Source organism: Heteronotia binoei, chromosome 21 (genome assembly GCF_032191835.1).
Source record: "Heteronotia binoei isolate CCM8104 ecotype False Entrance Well chromosome 21, APGP_CSIRO_Hbin_v1, whole genome shotgun sequence".
Taxonomy (NCBI): Eukaryota; Metazoa; Chordata; class Lepidosauria; order Squamata; family Gekkonidae; genus Heteronotia; species Heteronotia binoei.
The window spans coordinates 39,192,891-39,208,052 of record NC_083243.1 but is presented as its reverse complement, the minus strand read 5'-3'; the positions used below and the strand labels follow the sequence as shown (position 1 = coordinate 39,208,052).

At 42.6% G+C, this 15,162-nt stretch overlaps 1 protein-coding gene across 1 annotated transcript in view; it reads right to left on the bottom strand.

Annotated features, from left to right (window-relative positions):
- The window catches only part of LOC132589567 (cation channel sperm-associated auxiliary subunit beta-like), a 34,509-nt gene that overhangs the window by 748 nt on the left and 18,599 nt on the right, over positions 1–15,162 (bottom strand). Inside the window, exons 7-10 of the mRNA XM_060262332.1 lie at positions 11,252–11,362; positions 10,006–10,144; positions 8,960–9,060; positions 3,094–3,168 (exon numbers count right to left, since the gene is read on the bottom strand). Of these exons, the coding sequence (XP_060118315.1) occupies positions 3,094–3,168; positions 8,960–9,060; positions 10,006–10,144; positions 11,252–11,362 (426 nt within the window). The remainder of the gene's footprint in view (positions 1–3,093; positions 3,169–8,959; positions 9,061–10,005; positions 10,145–11,251; positions 11,363–15,162) is intronic.

Genomic DNA, 15,162 nt, shown 5'->3' with positions numbered 1-15,162 from the left:
TTGGGCAAAGCAGCCTGTCTTATTTAACAAGCTGTTTGGAATTGGGATGTTAAAATGCTAATCTTAGTTGGTTATGGGAGAAGCAGAATGCACATACAGCAAATAAGCAGGGGCCAATAACACCCCCCCCCCCTAGAAAACAGGGATGCACTTAACCATAACTGTTCATTGAGTAGTCTTCTCTGCAGGCACACAAGGAACTGTGTAGGCATAGGCCACTTGAGGAGATGAAGAATCCAAAGCTTTCTAGAAGATTCTAAGCACTAGGAGTGCTCTCCCATCTAAACTGGCATGTGATGGAAGTAGAATTATACACTTATAGAATCATAGAGTTGGAAGGGACCTCCAGGGTCATCTAATCCAACCCCCTGCACAATGCAGGAAACTCGCAAATACCTCCCCCTAAATGCACAGGATCCTCATTGCTGTCAGATGGCCATGTAGCCTCCGTTTAAAATCTTCAAGGATGGAGAGCCCACCACCTCCTGAGGAAGCCTGTTTCACTAAGGAACCACTCTAACTGTCAGGAAGTTCTTCCTAATGTTGAGCTGGAAACTCTTTCAATTTAATTTTAACCCGTTGGTTCTGGTCCTACCTTCTGGAGCTACAGAAAGCAATTCCACACCATATGACAGCCCTTCAAGTACTTGAAGATAGCCAAGCAAGAAGTATGTACCACTGAGTCATGAATATTACAGAGGCTGTAAGGCTCCAGAGATAAATATTAAAATAAATATTTTTGAAGTTGACGTGGTTTAGAGAGCCTCAGAGTAAAGGCTTATTTATATGTGCATCTCTTGACAAATATATTTATCAAAACAGGAAATATAACAATCGCAATTCTGTTGAGAACCTACTTCATGCATATTTGGAGAATTTATATTCACATCACTTTTGAGTGTTGAACAAGTCTTTACATATTCCTTGGAAGCCTGGAACTGTAATGGAACTTGGTGGTTTGGTTTATGTTATTCTGGCGATTGTATTTATTGGCAACAGTGTGTGTGTGTGTTATAACATTTTGATTTTTTTTCTCATAAGTATTACTAGTGTTCTGTGTATTTTTAATGTGCTGGTGATGTTAAGTACATTGTTTTCATTGTACAAGGGAGATATCTGGTGTCTTTCTCCCTGTCCCTGTTTTTTCATTGATTCTGTGAATTAGGCAGATCATGAGAAGGAGGGTGGGAAGGTTTGCATCAATGCTTAGTTCTTATGGCCCTTTCTTACACACCCAGGGAAATGCTGATTGACACTTTGGGGTCAGTCAGCAGTTTTTCTCCAGGCCAGTTTTGTGAGGAATCCTGGAGGTTTTTGCCATCTTCTTGGCATGGAGCAGTAGTCACTGGGGATGTATGTGTTTACAGGAGGTATTTGTGAAGTTTCTGCATTGTGCAGAGGGGTGGACTAAATGACCCTGGAGGTTCTTTCCAATTCTATGATTCTACGGCAGATGCAAGCCAGGTTCTCAGTTGAAGGAAAGGCAGGATGGAAGTAAGGAATTCATTAACCAGAACATCTTGACCTTTACGTAGAAGTGGATGTCTCTAAGACTATCTGTTTTTCTTGGGAATTATGAAAATATTGAGATTAGAAACATAGGCCATCTGGGAACAAGGTGATATTGCCTCTTTTAAAAGAGGGAGTGCAGAAAATGGGTATGGGAGCAGCATACAGGAATGCTCAGTATTTTATTTTTATTTTTTTTTAAAAGAGAACAAAATGACAGATGATCTGAAGAATGTGACTGTCTGAATGACAAGTCTGGCTCTTCTGAGGGGGATCCTCAGTCAAAATAGATGCAATAGAATGCAGATTTTACTTCCAAAACTGAAGTTGCTGATTGAGCCACGCTGGCTGAAACTGAAAGAGTTTTCTCCCATAGCAGAATGCCAAGACAAGATGATCTGGTCTTTCTTGGGTGCTTAGTAAATTGTAAAGAGTTTGGGCAAGAGTGGACTTTCATGAAATTTGCCTGAGCAGAAGAGGCAGAAGTCTACAGACAGTATCTTGCCCTGCAGGGCCTACAGTTCTTGAATGTAGTTGGGGTTGCTGCAGGCAAGAAACCAACTATTTACAGTTGCTGTCCCAGGAGAATAAAACAACTAAGTGAAACATTTTTTTTCAGTGTAGAAGATAATGGAGGATAAACTCTAGAGACCTCTTAGAGCGGTTTCCATATACAGTTGGGTATGGTTAGTGGCAAGGGTGTGACTCTTTCCTCAAGGTATGCACAGTTTGTGTTTTGGAGGGGAGCCCTAGAAGCTTCCTAATCATTGCCTTGTACAGGCACAGAAGCCATGAGTGTGAGATGCACAGAGACCACGACGAAGTAACCTAGCTGTGTAAACATGCCATAAAGAAGAGGCGATCTGATCATGGCACAGGCTTTAAAATCAACTCCTTTACCAGATCACTCTTGGCACAGAAAAGAAGATCCTATATACGACTCTTATGATGGGCCACTACAACCTGTCTTATATTTGCTATGATCCTTAGGTGGACTAGTCAAGAAGGCCTCAGCATTGATGTTGAAGTCTCACAGTACCATGAAGACTGGGGTCTCAAATGCCACCTCCAAGTCCAACTGGCAGTTCTTTCAGGTCTAGACTGACAGTATATCAGCAGTATCCTCAGTATATCCTTGGAACCCTCAACATAAGGTACATACAATCAAAATTGGCACGTGACTGAACCAGGAACTGGCAGAAAGAAGATACCCCCAACCCCAAGTTCAGGGCTGTCTAAAAATCATAGAGCCAGCTGAGGTTAATTGAGACACATTGATATTTGACACATCTGAATCTTCCAGCCAGATCTCAGTCATAAATGCCAAGTCAGCACTGTCATCTCTGTTCTTAGTATTTTTAATATAATGACCCAGAAGTAGCAAGAGTTTTTTGAAAGATTCCTCTCCCTGGATTTTTGTTCCTAGGCAGTGCAAACTTCACTATCAGAAATATGACAGCTGTTAACGAATATATCAGTTGCAATAAATAGCTGAACATCCAAGAATATTTTTATAAGCCCATATTCTATTTTATTGTTTCTATCTTGGCATGGTGAAATAAAGTTAATGGCTGTTCACTATACCTGAAATTCATCAAATAAGCTACAAAAGGAGACTCCAGAAATAGTCGCTACCCTAAAATGGAAAAGCTCAGATCCCTGTAGAAAAGGAAACAAAGCTGTTAGTATGTAAGCAGACAGGCAAGTGTCAGGTATATAGCTGCATCCCTTTAACCACTTTGTCAAATTCTTTAGGCTGCAACTACTAAAATTCATTCAGCCAGTAACTAAACTGCCCTGCCTATTTTTCTTCGTGAAACTCAAAGCACTGTACACAGGATTCCCAGGTCATCTCCTATTCAGATACCTCCCATATCCAGCCTTATGTAGCTTCAGCAAGATGGCTACATCATGTACCCCACATTTTCTGGCATCTAAATCAAAACAGATGCAAGCAGTTTTTATCTGTAAAAGGGATTGGATCCAAATCATAGTGTGTCTGCAAGTGTTCTGGATTACCAAATCAGGAATTCAGATGAAGAAGATTTCACACCATTGGGATTAGCTCTACTTGACAGCTGTGTGCAGATGCAGTGGTGGCAGTCACTATCACTGTCGCAGAGTAAGCTCAGAGCTATGTCCTCCTAACCCTGCTTGGATGTGCTCATTCTGAGCTTTCCTCCATAGTTGAGCCACTCTTTCGATTGACCAGCTTCCAGAAATTCAGAGGGCTTATCCATCTTTCCTGTATAGAAGGGCATGGAGCGTTTATGTCAACCACCTATTCATCTGTGCACTTTGGAGATTCACTGGAACTTGGACAGAAGCAGCAGTCATGTTTGTAGGAAGCTCCCTGTGGGTTGTCAGGAAATCATCTGGGTGCATCAGCTCTGAGATGCTCTGGGTTCCCGTGAGTGAGTTTCTTTCTCCCCCAGACTATTGGATGTCTGCCTGCTATAGAAAACCAGATTAAATGTATGCTTCATTTTATGTGTTGGACTCAAAATATTTTGGTACTGTCTCATAGTCATCTAGTGGCCATGAAATCCTAAACTGCTTTGGCATATGGAAACCTTCTCATGGATGCTGAAATCCCCCAGAACTGGCCCATCATGCTCCTATATATTTTTTCAGTTTAATAGTTACCACTATGGAATGGCAATTCTTTATGCATCACAAACCTGTGCATGTTCAATGGCCCTATGACCATTGATTAGTAGGGTTCTGCAGAGTTTGATCTAATACCCCATGCTGTTTAATGTATACATGAAGCTGCTGGGAGAGGCCATCAGGAGAACAGGGCTGCAATGTCACCAATATGCAGATGACAGCAGCTCTACCTTTCTTTTCTGCCCAGTTCCAAGAAAACTGGTGATGTTCTGAACTGGTGCTTGGAGTCAACAATGGGCTGGATGAGGGTGAACTAGATGAAACTTAATCCTCAAAAGACAGAGGGTCTCTGGGTTAGCAGAATGGCAGGCCAGGGACTTGAGATGTTTCCTGTCTTGTTTTGTTTTTTTTAGGGGTTTTTTTGTGTGTGTGTGCTTGCATGCTTGGAAGTCATAGTGACCCCTGGTGACCCCTAAGGGGGCCTGAACATTTTTTCAGAGAGGTGCCTTGATATGCCTGCCTCTGCATCCCGGCCCTGGTATTCTTTTGGTGGCCTCCCTTCCAACTACTTGCCAGGGTCAGTTCTGCTTAGCTTCTGAGATCAGGCTTGCCTGGGCTATTCAGGTCAGAGCTGACCTTTCCTGCCTTGGATGTGGCTTTAATCCCCTTGAAAACCCACGTTTGCAGCTTGGGAATCCTCTTGACATAGCAGTCAGCTTCGAAAGCCAGGTGGCTGTGTTGGTTTGAAGTGCTTTTGCTCAACTTTGGTTGGTGTGTCAACTGTGTCCATTCTTGGATGTCATAAGAAAATAAGAGAAGCCATGTTGGATCAGGCCAATGGCCCATCCAGTCCAACACTCTGTGTCACACAGTGGCCAAATATATACACACACATACACACACACACATATACACACTGTGGTTAATAGCCACTGATGGACCTCTGCTCCATATTTTTATCTAACCCCCTCTTGAAGCTGTCTATGCTTGTAGCCGCCACCACCTCCTGTGGCAGTGAATTCCACATGTTAATCACCCTTTGGGTGAAGAAGTACTTCCTTTTATCCATTTTAACCTGACTGCTCAGCAATTTCATCGAATGCCTATGAGTTCTTGTATTGTGAGAAAGGGTGAAAAGGACTTCTTTCTCTACTTTCTCCATCCCATGCACAGTGATCCATTCCTTAGTTACATCTAGATTGGACTTCTGCAATGTGCTCTACTTAGGGCTATCCTTGAAGAGTGTTTGGAGGCTGGGGAAGATGCACTCCAACAGAAAGAGCTAGTATCTTCTCATCACTTACATATTTTAAATGTAAAGTCTGAGGAGAATTCCACCTTCCTGCCAGAAGAGTTTAGTTTTCTGTTCTCCCTGTTCAGTAGGGCAGAGCGATGGGGATTCATATAAGAGCCTCTTCCTCATAGTGCCTCAACCACTATAGAATTGGCTGTTGGGCGGATGAACAGGAAAGAAAAACCTTCCCATCTTGCATGATAGTAGTGGCCTTGGAAACTGGTCTGCCTACATTATGCCTGCAAAACCTTGCATGAAATGGTATGCATCTGGGCCCACAGACTTAGTGGAACACTTAGAACACCAAATTGGAAGCCAGGGAACTGAACAAATCATTTCTCTGTCCATGAACTTGGTCATTCTTGACATCTGCTTCATATCAAGTCTCATATCCTTATTAGGTAAAACAAAAGAAGTCAGTAACATCTCCCATATTTATTTAATGTATCTCCCAATAATGTATCTCCGCCCAATAAGGACTCAAAACAGCTTACATAATTCTTCTTGCCTCCATTTTATCCTCACAACAACCCTGTCATGCAAGTTAGACTGAGTGGGTATGACTGGCCCAAGGTCACCTAGCAAGATTCCATGGCATTAGTAGGGATTTGAACCTGAGTCTTTCAGATATTAGTCTTAACCATTCTTAACAGCTAACTCTCACACCTAACAGTTGTTCCGAACTGTTAGTCTGAATATTTAAAGTCTAAGTGGCATGAAGACCTGGATCTATGATTAGGGCTATCAATTAAGTAAAGGGTTTATCTAATATTTACCGAATACCAGCCTTTTCGGTAAAATTCGGAATTAGGGAATTCCAGATAGGCATCTGAGCCTATTTCTGGAATTCTGAATAGTTATACTTATACTTTATTTGATTTATATCCCGCCCTCCCAACCAAGGCAGGCTCAGGGCAGAATTGTTGAATTTCGGATAGTATCAGCGGTGTTCAGAAATATTCGGTAAAGCCCTGTTGTCCATAGAAAGCAATGGGGAAAGGCTTTTCCCTTGGCTTTCCCCACCTCTGGCTGGGGTGAGGGTGGAAGGCGGCCCCTGACCAATCAGAGCCATGCATTTTGCAGATTGCAAAATGCATAGCTCTGCAGGACCCTGAAGCTGTTTTTGTAGTGCAAGGTAGGGGGAAGGGAGAAACTGCAATTCTCCAATGGAATTGCATATTTCCCCCCTCAATCCAATCAGAGAACAGAACAATTTATTTTCAAACTGTTCTGTTCTGCCCATGGGCAGAGAGAGGGTATTTATTAACCATCTCTTGCCCCCTTGAGTCCATTGCTGCTACTGTTGCCATAGAGAGAATGTGAGTGTGAGCTTCTGCTTTTGGCAGTGCTCTGCTGCTCTGCTATCTGTGACCTGGTTGGTAGTGTTGCTGAATCCTGAATCCTGGACCTGAACTTCACTGCATCTGACTGGTGAGAGCCTTCCTTTTTTGTGCTTATTGTAGGGATTGGGGAATTTTTAGAAGCAGGTTTTTCTTTTTAACTTTTTGAAAACCTTGGGGTTTTCCTCTGGCTTTGGGTGTAGGTATCTGGTTGGTTTTCTGTTGGGGGTGGGTTGCGGGGGGGGCGGGGTTGGGGTGGCTCTGGAGGGCAGGGGGCAGACTTTATTCAGCCCCTCTGTGAATATTTATTTATTTCTGTAAATTTCCATAAATATTTCCCGTGATGGGCTCAGGGCGGATTCCAACATAATAAAAAATCAGTACAGTTAAACAATTAAAACAATAAATCAGAATTAATTTAAGATGGCCTGGATGGTATGAGCACATAAGGCATAATTACTTAGATTGCCCAAAGAGGTCAGCAATATTGGCCCCATTAAAGGTGGCAATCATTGCTGGGAGGCCAGTTAGAAGGTATAATACGATGTGGATGCCTGATTGCCTCAACCATAGGCCTGGCGGAACAGCTATGTTTTACAGGCCCGCCAGCATGGTAACAGATCCGGAAGGGCAGGAATCTCCGTAGGGAGCTGATTCCACCAGGTTGAGGCCAGGGCCGAAAAAGCCCTGGCCCTGATTGAGGCAAGTTGGACGTCCTTTGGGCCAGAATATCCTCCAAGCCCCCAATGCAGATCAGTCACCAGAGGTTGTCATTACTTCCAGGTGAACACACACACACACTCAAAATACAACCCCCACCCCTATTATATCATTAGATTGATCATGAAAATCATGGTGCAATCTGCATTTTCTTCTGTACCAAAGAGGCTTCTGCAGCATGTACCTCCACAACTTCAACATGAAGTAGAATCACTAGTCTCAAAAGCAGCAATAGATTTAGTACCCAGGGAACAGTGTTGCCAAGATTTCTATTCCCATTACTTTCTGTTAAAGAAGAAATTGGGGGGAAATCACCCATCTTATATGTAAGGGATCTTGAACAAAATTGTTGGGATAAAAAAAAATAATCAGGATGGTCTCGTTTAAAGGATACCATGGAAGTAGCTATTGCATACTGTATTACTACATGACTATAATCTCATTTGACTCTTGGAAAGGGCCAGAAAAGTCAATCTGAGACTCAACAAAAATAAAATGAAGATAGAACTGACAGCATTACCTGATAAAACTCACCTCTCAACACTGCAAGACTTTCAACTGGACTCTGAGAGTAGTGCAACAAATACCCAAACAATCCAATGCCAAACGTTTGCGCAGATTTATTGGCTACCTGAACAAATTTCTACTATCAGTGGATATTGGAAAAGTTTTGATGAGGTTTTCCCCACCTTAATGCAGCCTTCTAACCAGATCAAAGACTTCCTGTGCAACCTTGTGAATAGTTACTCCACTCTAAGCTCACTGAAGCAAACTGATTTGGACAGGGGCAGCTCTGCAAAGGACTGCGCTGTTTTTGACTAAAACTCTATTTGTCAAATAGTACAGTATGAATGAAGATGCTACTAAATGCCAGTGAAACTTGGTGTGCCACTTTTATAAAACAGGCTGCCTATCGCTTGCATCAAGGTCTTTATCACAGTACTTTGCCCAAACTGGCAGAGAATGTTTTAGTAACGTTTGCTGTGAAAATTTTGAGCAGCATATATGTAATCAGGTATCCATATTGACAGAGAACACAAATCACTGGAAATCATGTTTAAGAAGCCATTATTGTCAGCTTCAAAATATCTATATATACTTGCTCCTTAGGCTTTAATGTATTCTACAGATGTACAGTATAAAAAAGGAAAGATAGCACATACATACATGCACACACAGAGTTGATTATTTGTCCAGAGCTGCCTTGCCACAGAAATTGCACAGAGACAGGCAAAATGTGTATGAGATACTCTGCTCATTTGATACTCTTTATGAGATATAGTGGCCAAATATTGCTAATAAAATATTAGACTCGGTAAGAAATTGTGACACACATATGCAGCATTGCAAACAAAACAGAAGGAACCACATAACATTCTTTTAACCATGGAACAATGTTCAGAACAGTGGATACAGAGTTTGAAGGACTTTAGGTATTCAAGGTTGGCTTCCTTGTACAAAATATATATTTTTATTTAAAACTTACATATATGCTTAGAGTGAGACCATCTGGATTGTACAGCGTCGTGCTGAGTCGATGAGCCAAATATGCCCTCATTTTTAACAAGCTTGATGTTTGATTGGTAGCTAGAAAATAGAACAATGTTTGAGTGGCACTTCCATGTTTCTTCAAAGCTTGTGATTCAATAAAGATTGACTCTTATAAAGTAGGAATGGACTAACCACACAAATATATCTTTAAAGGATATAATTCAGTGACACTGGAGCAGTATCACAGACATGGAATCATGAGCTAGAGCTACACGGTGAAATTTTCGAGACCTTGCTGATAAAGTGCAATGAAAGCGAAAAAGAGTAAATGCAAACATTACTCTGGAATCCGTGGTTAATGGTGATCAAGATACTAGCTTAATCCTGGTTAAAACTAGTGGTGGAAGGATTTTCTACATTCCATTTCCTTCGCCAGCCTTCAGCTATATTATGCCTCCATTAGCCTCTCTCATCTTTGAATCCTCATCTTTGGAACTTCCTGATATGTGTTCCTTCCACAGCTCTTAGTGCTCATGCCACAGCCCACTTTTGGGTGGAGGTTGCTGTATTCCCTTTGTTCCTTCTCTTCTGTTTTGTGTGTGGGCAGTGGTAGCTTGATGTCAGGGGTGTGTGGCTGCATCAGCCAGCATGAACTCTTGGCCTGACTCACTGTCTGCCTATCACAGGGACATGCTGTGCTGTGACTGATGGGTTACTAGGAAGTCTGGTGCAATTGCTGTGTTCCACGTTAGGTCTTCTGGTCACTTGCATCTCTTCTACAGAGCAGGCATGAAGTACAGAGTAGTGGCTGGTGGCACTGAACTGGTGATGGGGGTGGGGAGGGTGTGCCTTAGGATGAGGCTGTGAGAAGGTAACCCTGTGTGATAATTCCTGCAATTATAGCCATCCAGTGAACCAAGATGTCCAATTAAGAAATGAACACACAAAATGCTGGTGATCTGCAGGGGCACTAAATTGACAGGAAATTGCAGAATTTCATTTTGTTTTTCTTATCCAAATCATGTCTTCTGCCTCCCCTACCTGAAATCTCCCAGTTTGTTCTGTTGTTGACTTCTGTTATTGTGACAAAGAAAGGAGATGACAAATTTACAGATCCATCCTCACTCTCAATAGTAAAACTGAGCGGAAGTTTTGAGATTGGATATTTCATCCGGATTGCCTGAAGAGAAGTTACATACAAATGGCTGATATGGAAAAAAAAATACAGCACAGGCATACTATTCAAATTGCAGGGATTTAAATGGGACTTCTTCAGTGTCAGTCATGGAATAATGTAGGTTGGTTCCACTGAACAGGTTTCTCATCTGCTCTGATGCAAATCTGTCAAGGGTATAACTCGTCCCAAGGCTGTGCTATCCAGTGAACTGTCCAGTGAACATGTCTTAGCACCATGCAAAGTGGGCTTCTGTGTCTCTGTCCACTGTCTTCAGTCACACATCTGGCTGGATTTGAGCAGCTGGAAGAAACCAGCATGTTCTATGCCCTCCACACTTCTCTAGGGCCACCTCTGTAAGCACTGAGAACAGGCAGTCATAGCTGCGAATTTTTTCCCCCTTGAGTTCAAGAACACATTTACAAACATGAAAAAGAACACAGTAGAAGTATAGCAAATAGATCCCCAGACAGCAATCTATACAATCACCACAAGGTGACATCCCTGCTCTACCAAGAGAGTCTCTCAATTCAAACCACAAACCACTTTTACTGTTTTTCTGCACCCTCCCCTCACTCTGATAGGTATCTCAGCCCAAGCATTTGAGATATCCCCAACTATTAGGAGACCATCTGTTATTAGCCCCTTTAGATAAAAGATCAGCTGACTGTAATACTGGCCAACTAAAAAATGTAACACATCATCCTGTTGCCAGATTACTGCAGGGTATCCAATGAAGGGGGCTTTGACTCTCAAAAGCTTATACACCCAGAATCTTGTTGGTCTATAAGGTAATACTGGACTTGAATTTAACTGTTCTACTGCAGACCCACATGGCTCCCCTCTGAATCATAACTACAGAATACTCTCTTTAGCCACTTCTGTACTTGATGTGGACCTGTCTACACTGGGGCAAAAGGCACACTGTGACAGAGAAGAGAGAGGATGGCCGAGAACAGGGGAAAAGAGCATAGTGGATGTACTGGAGGAGTGCAGATGATGAGCTGCTATCTATGTAAGTGAGACTGTAAAGTTCTTAGCACTGGTGAGAACATCCTACTGGGCTTAATTCCATTACAAAAAACTTCTAATACTGTGGTAAGTGGTTCTTACCTTTTCCTTGCAGTCTGAAAAGGCAACAAAAAATGACAGCTTCTTATCATCTGTACAATCACAGTTCGCTCGACTTGTCTTGTTAGCACACTGTTTATAAGTTCCAGAAGTCTGTGGAAAAACATGCAAATGAAATTAATCTCAGTTTCTATCATTCCAACATTTTGAACACTAACATGTCTAAACAATGCAACTATCAATTTAATTTTGAAAAGGGTGGTCCAGATAACAGACATTACCATTTTACCACTGAGAATCTTAGGGGTGGGGTGAAGTGGCAGAGTCCTGTGCATCCAAATTTGATAGAAAGCAGTTTTAGATAATAGATCTATGGAAGTTGAAGGGGTGAGGACAGGGTAGAATATGGAACCACGTTGACTTTACATTGAGGAGAAAGCGTAACAGAAGTGCTCTCTTAAGAACATAAGAGAAGCCATGTTGGATCAGGCCAATGGCCCATCTAGTCCAACACTCTATGTCACACAGTGGCCAAAAATTTTACACACACACACACACACACATATATATATATACACACACACACACACACACATATATATACACACACACTGTGGCTAATAGCCACTGATGGACCTCTGCTCCATATTTTTATCTAACCCCCTCTTGAAGCTAGCTATGCTTGTAGCCGCCACCACCTCCTGTGGCAGTGAATTCCACATGTTAATCACCCTTTGGGTGAAGAAGTACCTCCTTTTATCTGTTCTAACCCGACTGCTCAGAGAGCTCTGGGATAGAGCAGAGAAGTGCTACAAGCGTGAGGTTGAATGAGAAGCGAAAACAGGGGTGTCAAACGTGCGGCCCAGGGTCTGAATCAGGTCCCCGGAGGGCTCCTATCAGGCCCCTGAGCAACTAGCTGTCCTCTGCTTCCTTCTCTCTCTTTCTTACTTCCTTCTGTATCACAGCTTGCTTTGCCAGACTTGCTCAATCGCACAGGAGCTACAGAACAAAGCCTCTATTTTCTTCATTGGCTGAGGCTCCTCCCTTGGAGAGGAAGGGGGGAGGAATAGCTTGCTTTGCCAGGTTCTCTCAATGGCATAGCAGAGCTACTGAGCCAAGCCTCTCTTCCTTCTATTAACTGAGGCTCCTCCCCTTCCTGGTCCCCTGGGGAAGGAAGGAAAGAGCCAGAGCTTCCTTTGCCCAGTTCCCTGGAACGCACGGAAGAGATAGAAAGAAAGCAGCTTTAAGACCAATGTGTGTTAATGTTTTAAGCATGTTTTATTTTAAGCTTTTTAAAAATCATTGTATTTGTCTGTGTCTTTTATAAAGTTTATATCTCTGCTATCTGGCATTACATTTTATGACACACATGGCCCAGCCCATTTATGTCAGATCTGGCCCTCATTACAAATGAGTTTGACACCCCTGAGCAAAAGGAACTGACAAGATGGCATTCACAAAATAGGAGGAAGTTTTCTCTTTTTTTCCCTGAGTTTCTATTTATAGTCTGGCGCCTTCGCACTGTGGAATTAGCTATCTGAAGAAACCTTGTCCATGTGAACCAGCTCATGCTTAGGTTAGGATTCATAGAACTGTTAGAATATGTATTTGTGCATGTGCATCTTTCACCTATACTCTGTTTGCTAATTTTCTTTTCTATTAGTTTTGTTAATAAATTTATTAATAAATTAACAGTTTATTAATAAACTGTTAAACTGAACCTATGCCTCTTCCTTTCTAAGAATCTGCATGCTCATATGAGTAATTAGACCAAATCCTGGTATACACCTCGGAGAAGATCTCAATAATAATTGCCCTGAGTATATGCATGTGTAGGCTCTTGGTACTCTAAAAGGGGGAGGCTCCTAGAGACAAGGGGTATACACATGCAAGTGATTTGGGTAACAGAATGGAAGAAGCCTGGATCTCAATAACCACGATCAGCATAAGTTACTGTGGTGAGATGAGGGGCAGTGGGGGGGAGTGCAGGAGATAACTTGACAGTTTTGGTGGTAAAAAGTAGTCCAGGAGTCTTTGTGGCTGGGAAGAACAGGGAAAATGCTCTTTGGGGGACACAGAGCATCCTTTCCAACTGGAAGGGATAATATGGCAGCCTTTTGATATGTTAACACCTCTTGATTGAAAGGTGTAGGTTTGGCAGGCTGGAGTCCCAAAGCTCAGCACCTTGATTGGCTGAAGACACAGAGCACATGTGGGATGTGATCTGAAAAGAGGAATTGTTCCTTTGTTTGGGGCTCCTCCTTGGTTTGAGCTCTTGAGGTGACTTTTTGGGGTGCGTGTTTTGCCATGAAAGACGGCAGAAGGAATGATGCTAAAGAGAGCTGCAGATGCACCAAGGTAGGGACATTGTGCAACTACCCAAATCAGAGGCAACATAGATTATAACGCTTTAGTATTAGCCTGTCTCTTTGTTTATTTTTCTTAGTGTCCCTGGCTCCTGTCCTTTGTAATTCCTGGCATTTGTGCCTTGTAGAAATAAAGTTTTGTGTAAGTTGGGAGATTCTGCACAAGTCCTTATCCATCTGCCTGACTTTTTGGCATGTTACTGCACAATTGCCCCTGCAAGGCTGACTTCAGGCAACCATATTGGAGAGAGGGGGCAGGATTTCACCCAAAGTGGTGGCAGCAATAGTAAAGGGGGGGGGGCACAAAACAATGGCTACTTTTGCCCCACAATGTGACAGAGACCATGACAGGTACTCTAGATTGCTAGGCATATCCAGCTATCTGATAAGTTTATTCAATGTCCTTTTTGCCTTTGTATGTTTTTCTGAGTTCTAACTCCACAGTTAATGACAAATGCCTTGTTCTCAACCAGGCTGAGGTGAGGCTCGTTGTCCAGAATTCTTGAAGTTGATCTTACAAATGAAAACAGATGATAGTAATTGATAGCAGGAGGGGCCAGATGGTATTTGACATCTGTAGCCTCGCCCCAAAGCCCCCACCAGCCTTTTTACATCCAGATAAATTCCTTCCATTTTCCATCTCATGTTTCTTCTTGGATTCTTCTCTTGTGATAGCTCAAATGGGCTGCTGTCCAAGGTCTTGGCTGATCTAAGCAGTATTCTTGCAGACTTGTAGCTAGTGGCAGTAAAACAACAGCAACACTTCCTTCCTGGTTTGGGGAGTTGCCAGCACCTTCTCTGAAAGCTTACCTGAAGGCAGACCCCTCTCTTGGGTTATCACAAAGGATATGGAAATATTTCCTCCTATGCCTCTTTGATAATTTTATATCGAGCAGCTGAAGCTGCTTGAACTGACTTCTTCCCATCCAGATCTAGTCACATCTTCAGAGGGATTGCTAATTACAATTGTTTTTTTTTAAAATGCAGAAAATCCTAATCACAGACCTTTTGGGTTTAATCTAGTTTACCCCTCAATAAGGCTTTTGTTGTTGTTGTTGTTGTTCAGTTGCACAGTCGAGTCCGACTCTTTCCAACCCCATGGACAAAGTCATGCCCGGCCCTCCTGTCTTCCACCATCCTCCGAAGTCTGCTCAAATTCGTGTTTGTTACATCAGTAATGCTGTCCAACCATCTCATCTTTTGTCATTCCCTTCTTCTTTTGCCTTCTGTCTTTCCCAGCATCAGGATCTTTTCTAGTGAGTGCTCATTTGGTGGCCAAAGTACGGTATTTGAGGTTCAGCGTCAGCATCTGACCCTCCAGTCAGGGTTGATTTCCCTTAGGACTGACTGATTTGATCTTCTTGCAGTCCAAGGGACTCTCAAGATTCTTCTCCAGCACCACAGCTCAAAAGCATCTATTGAACATATGAAGCTGCCTTATACTGAATCAGACCCTTGGTCCATCAAAGTCAGTATTGTCTTCTCAGACTGTCAGCGACTCTCCAGGGTCTTCCAGGTATTCTTCTGCGCTCAGCCTTCCTTATGGTCCAACTCTCACAGCCATACATTACTACTGGGAATACCATC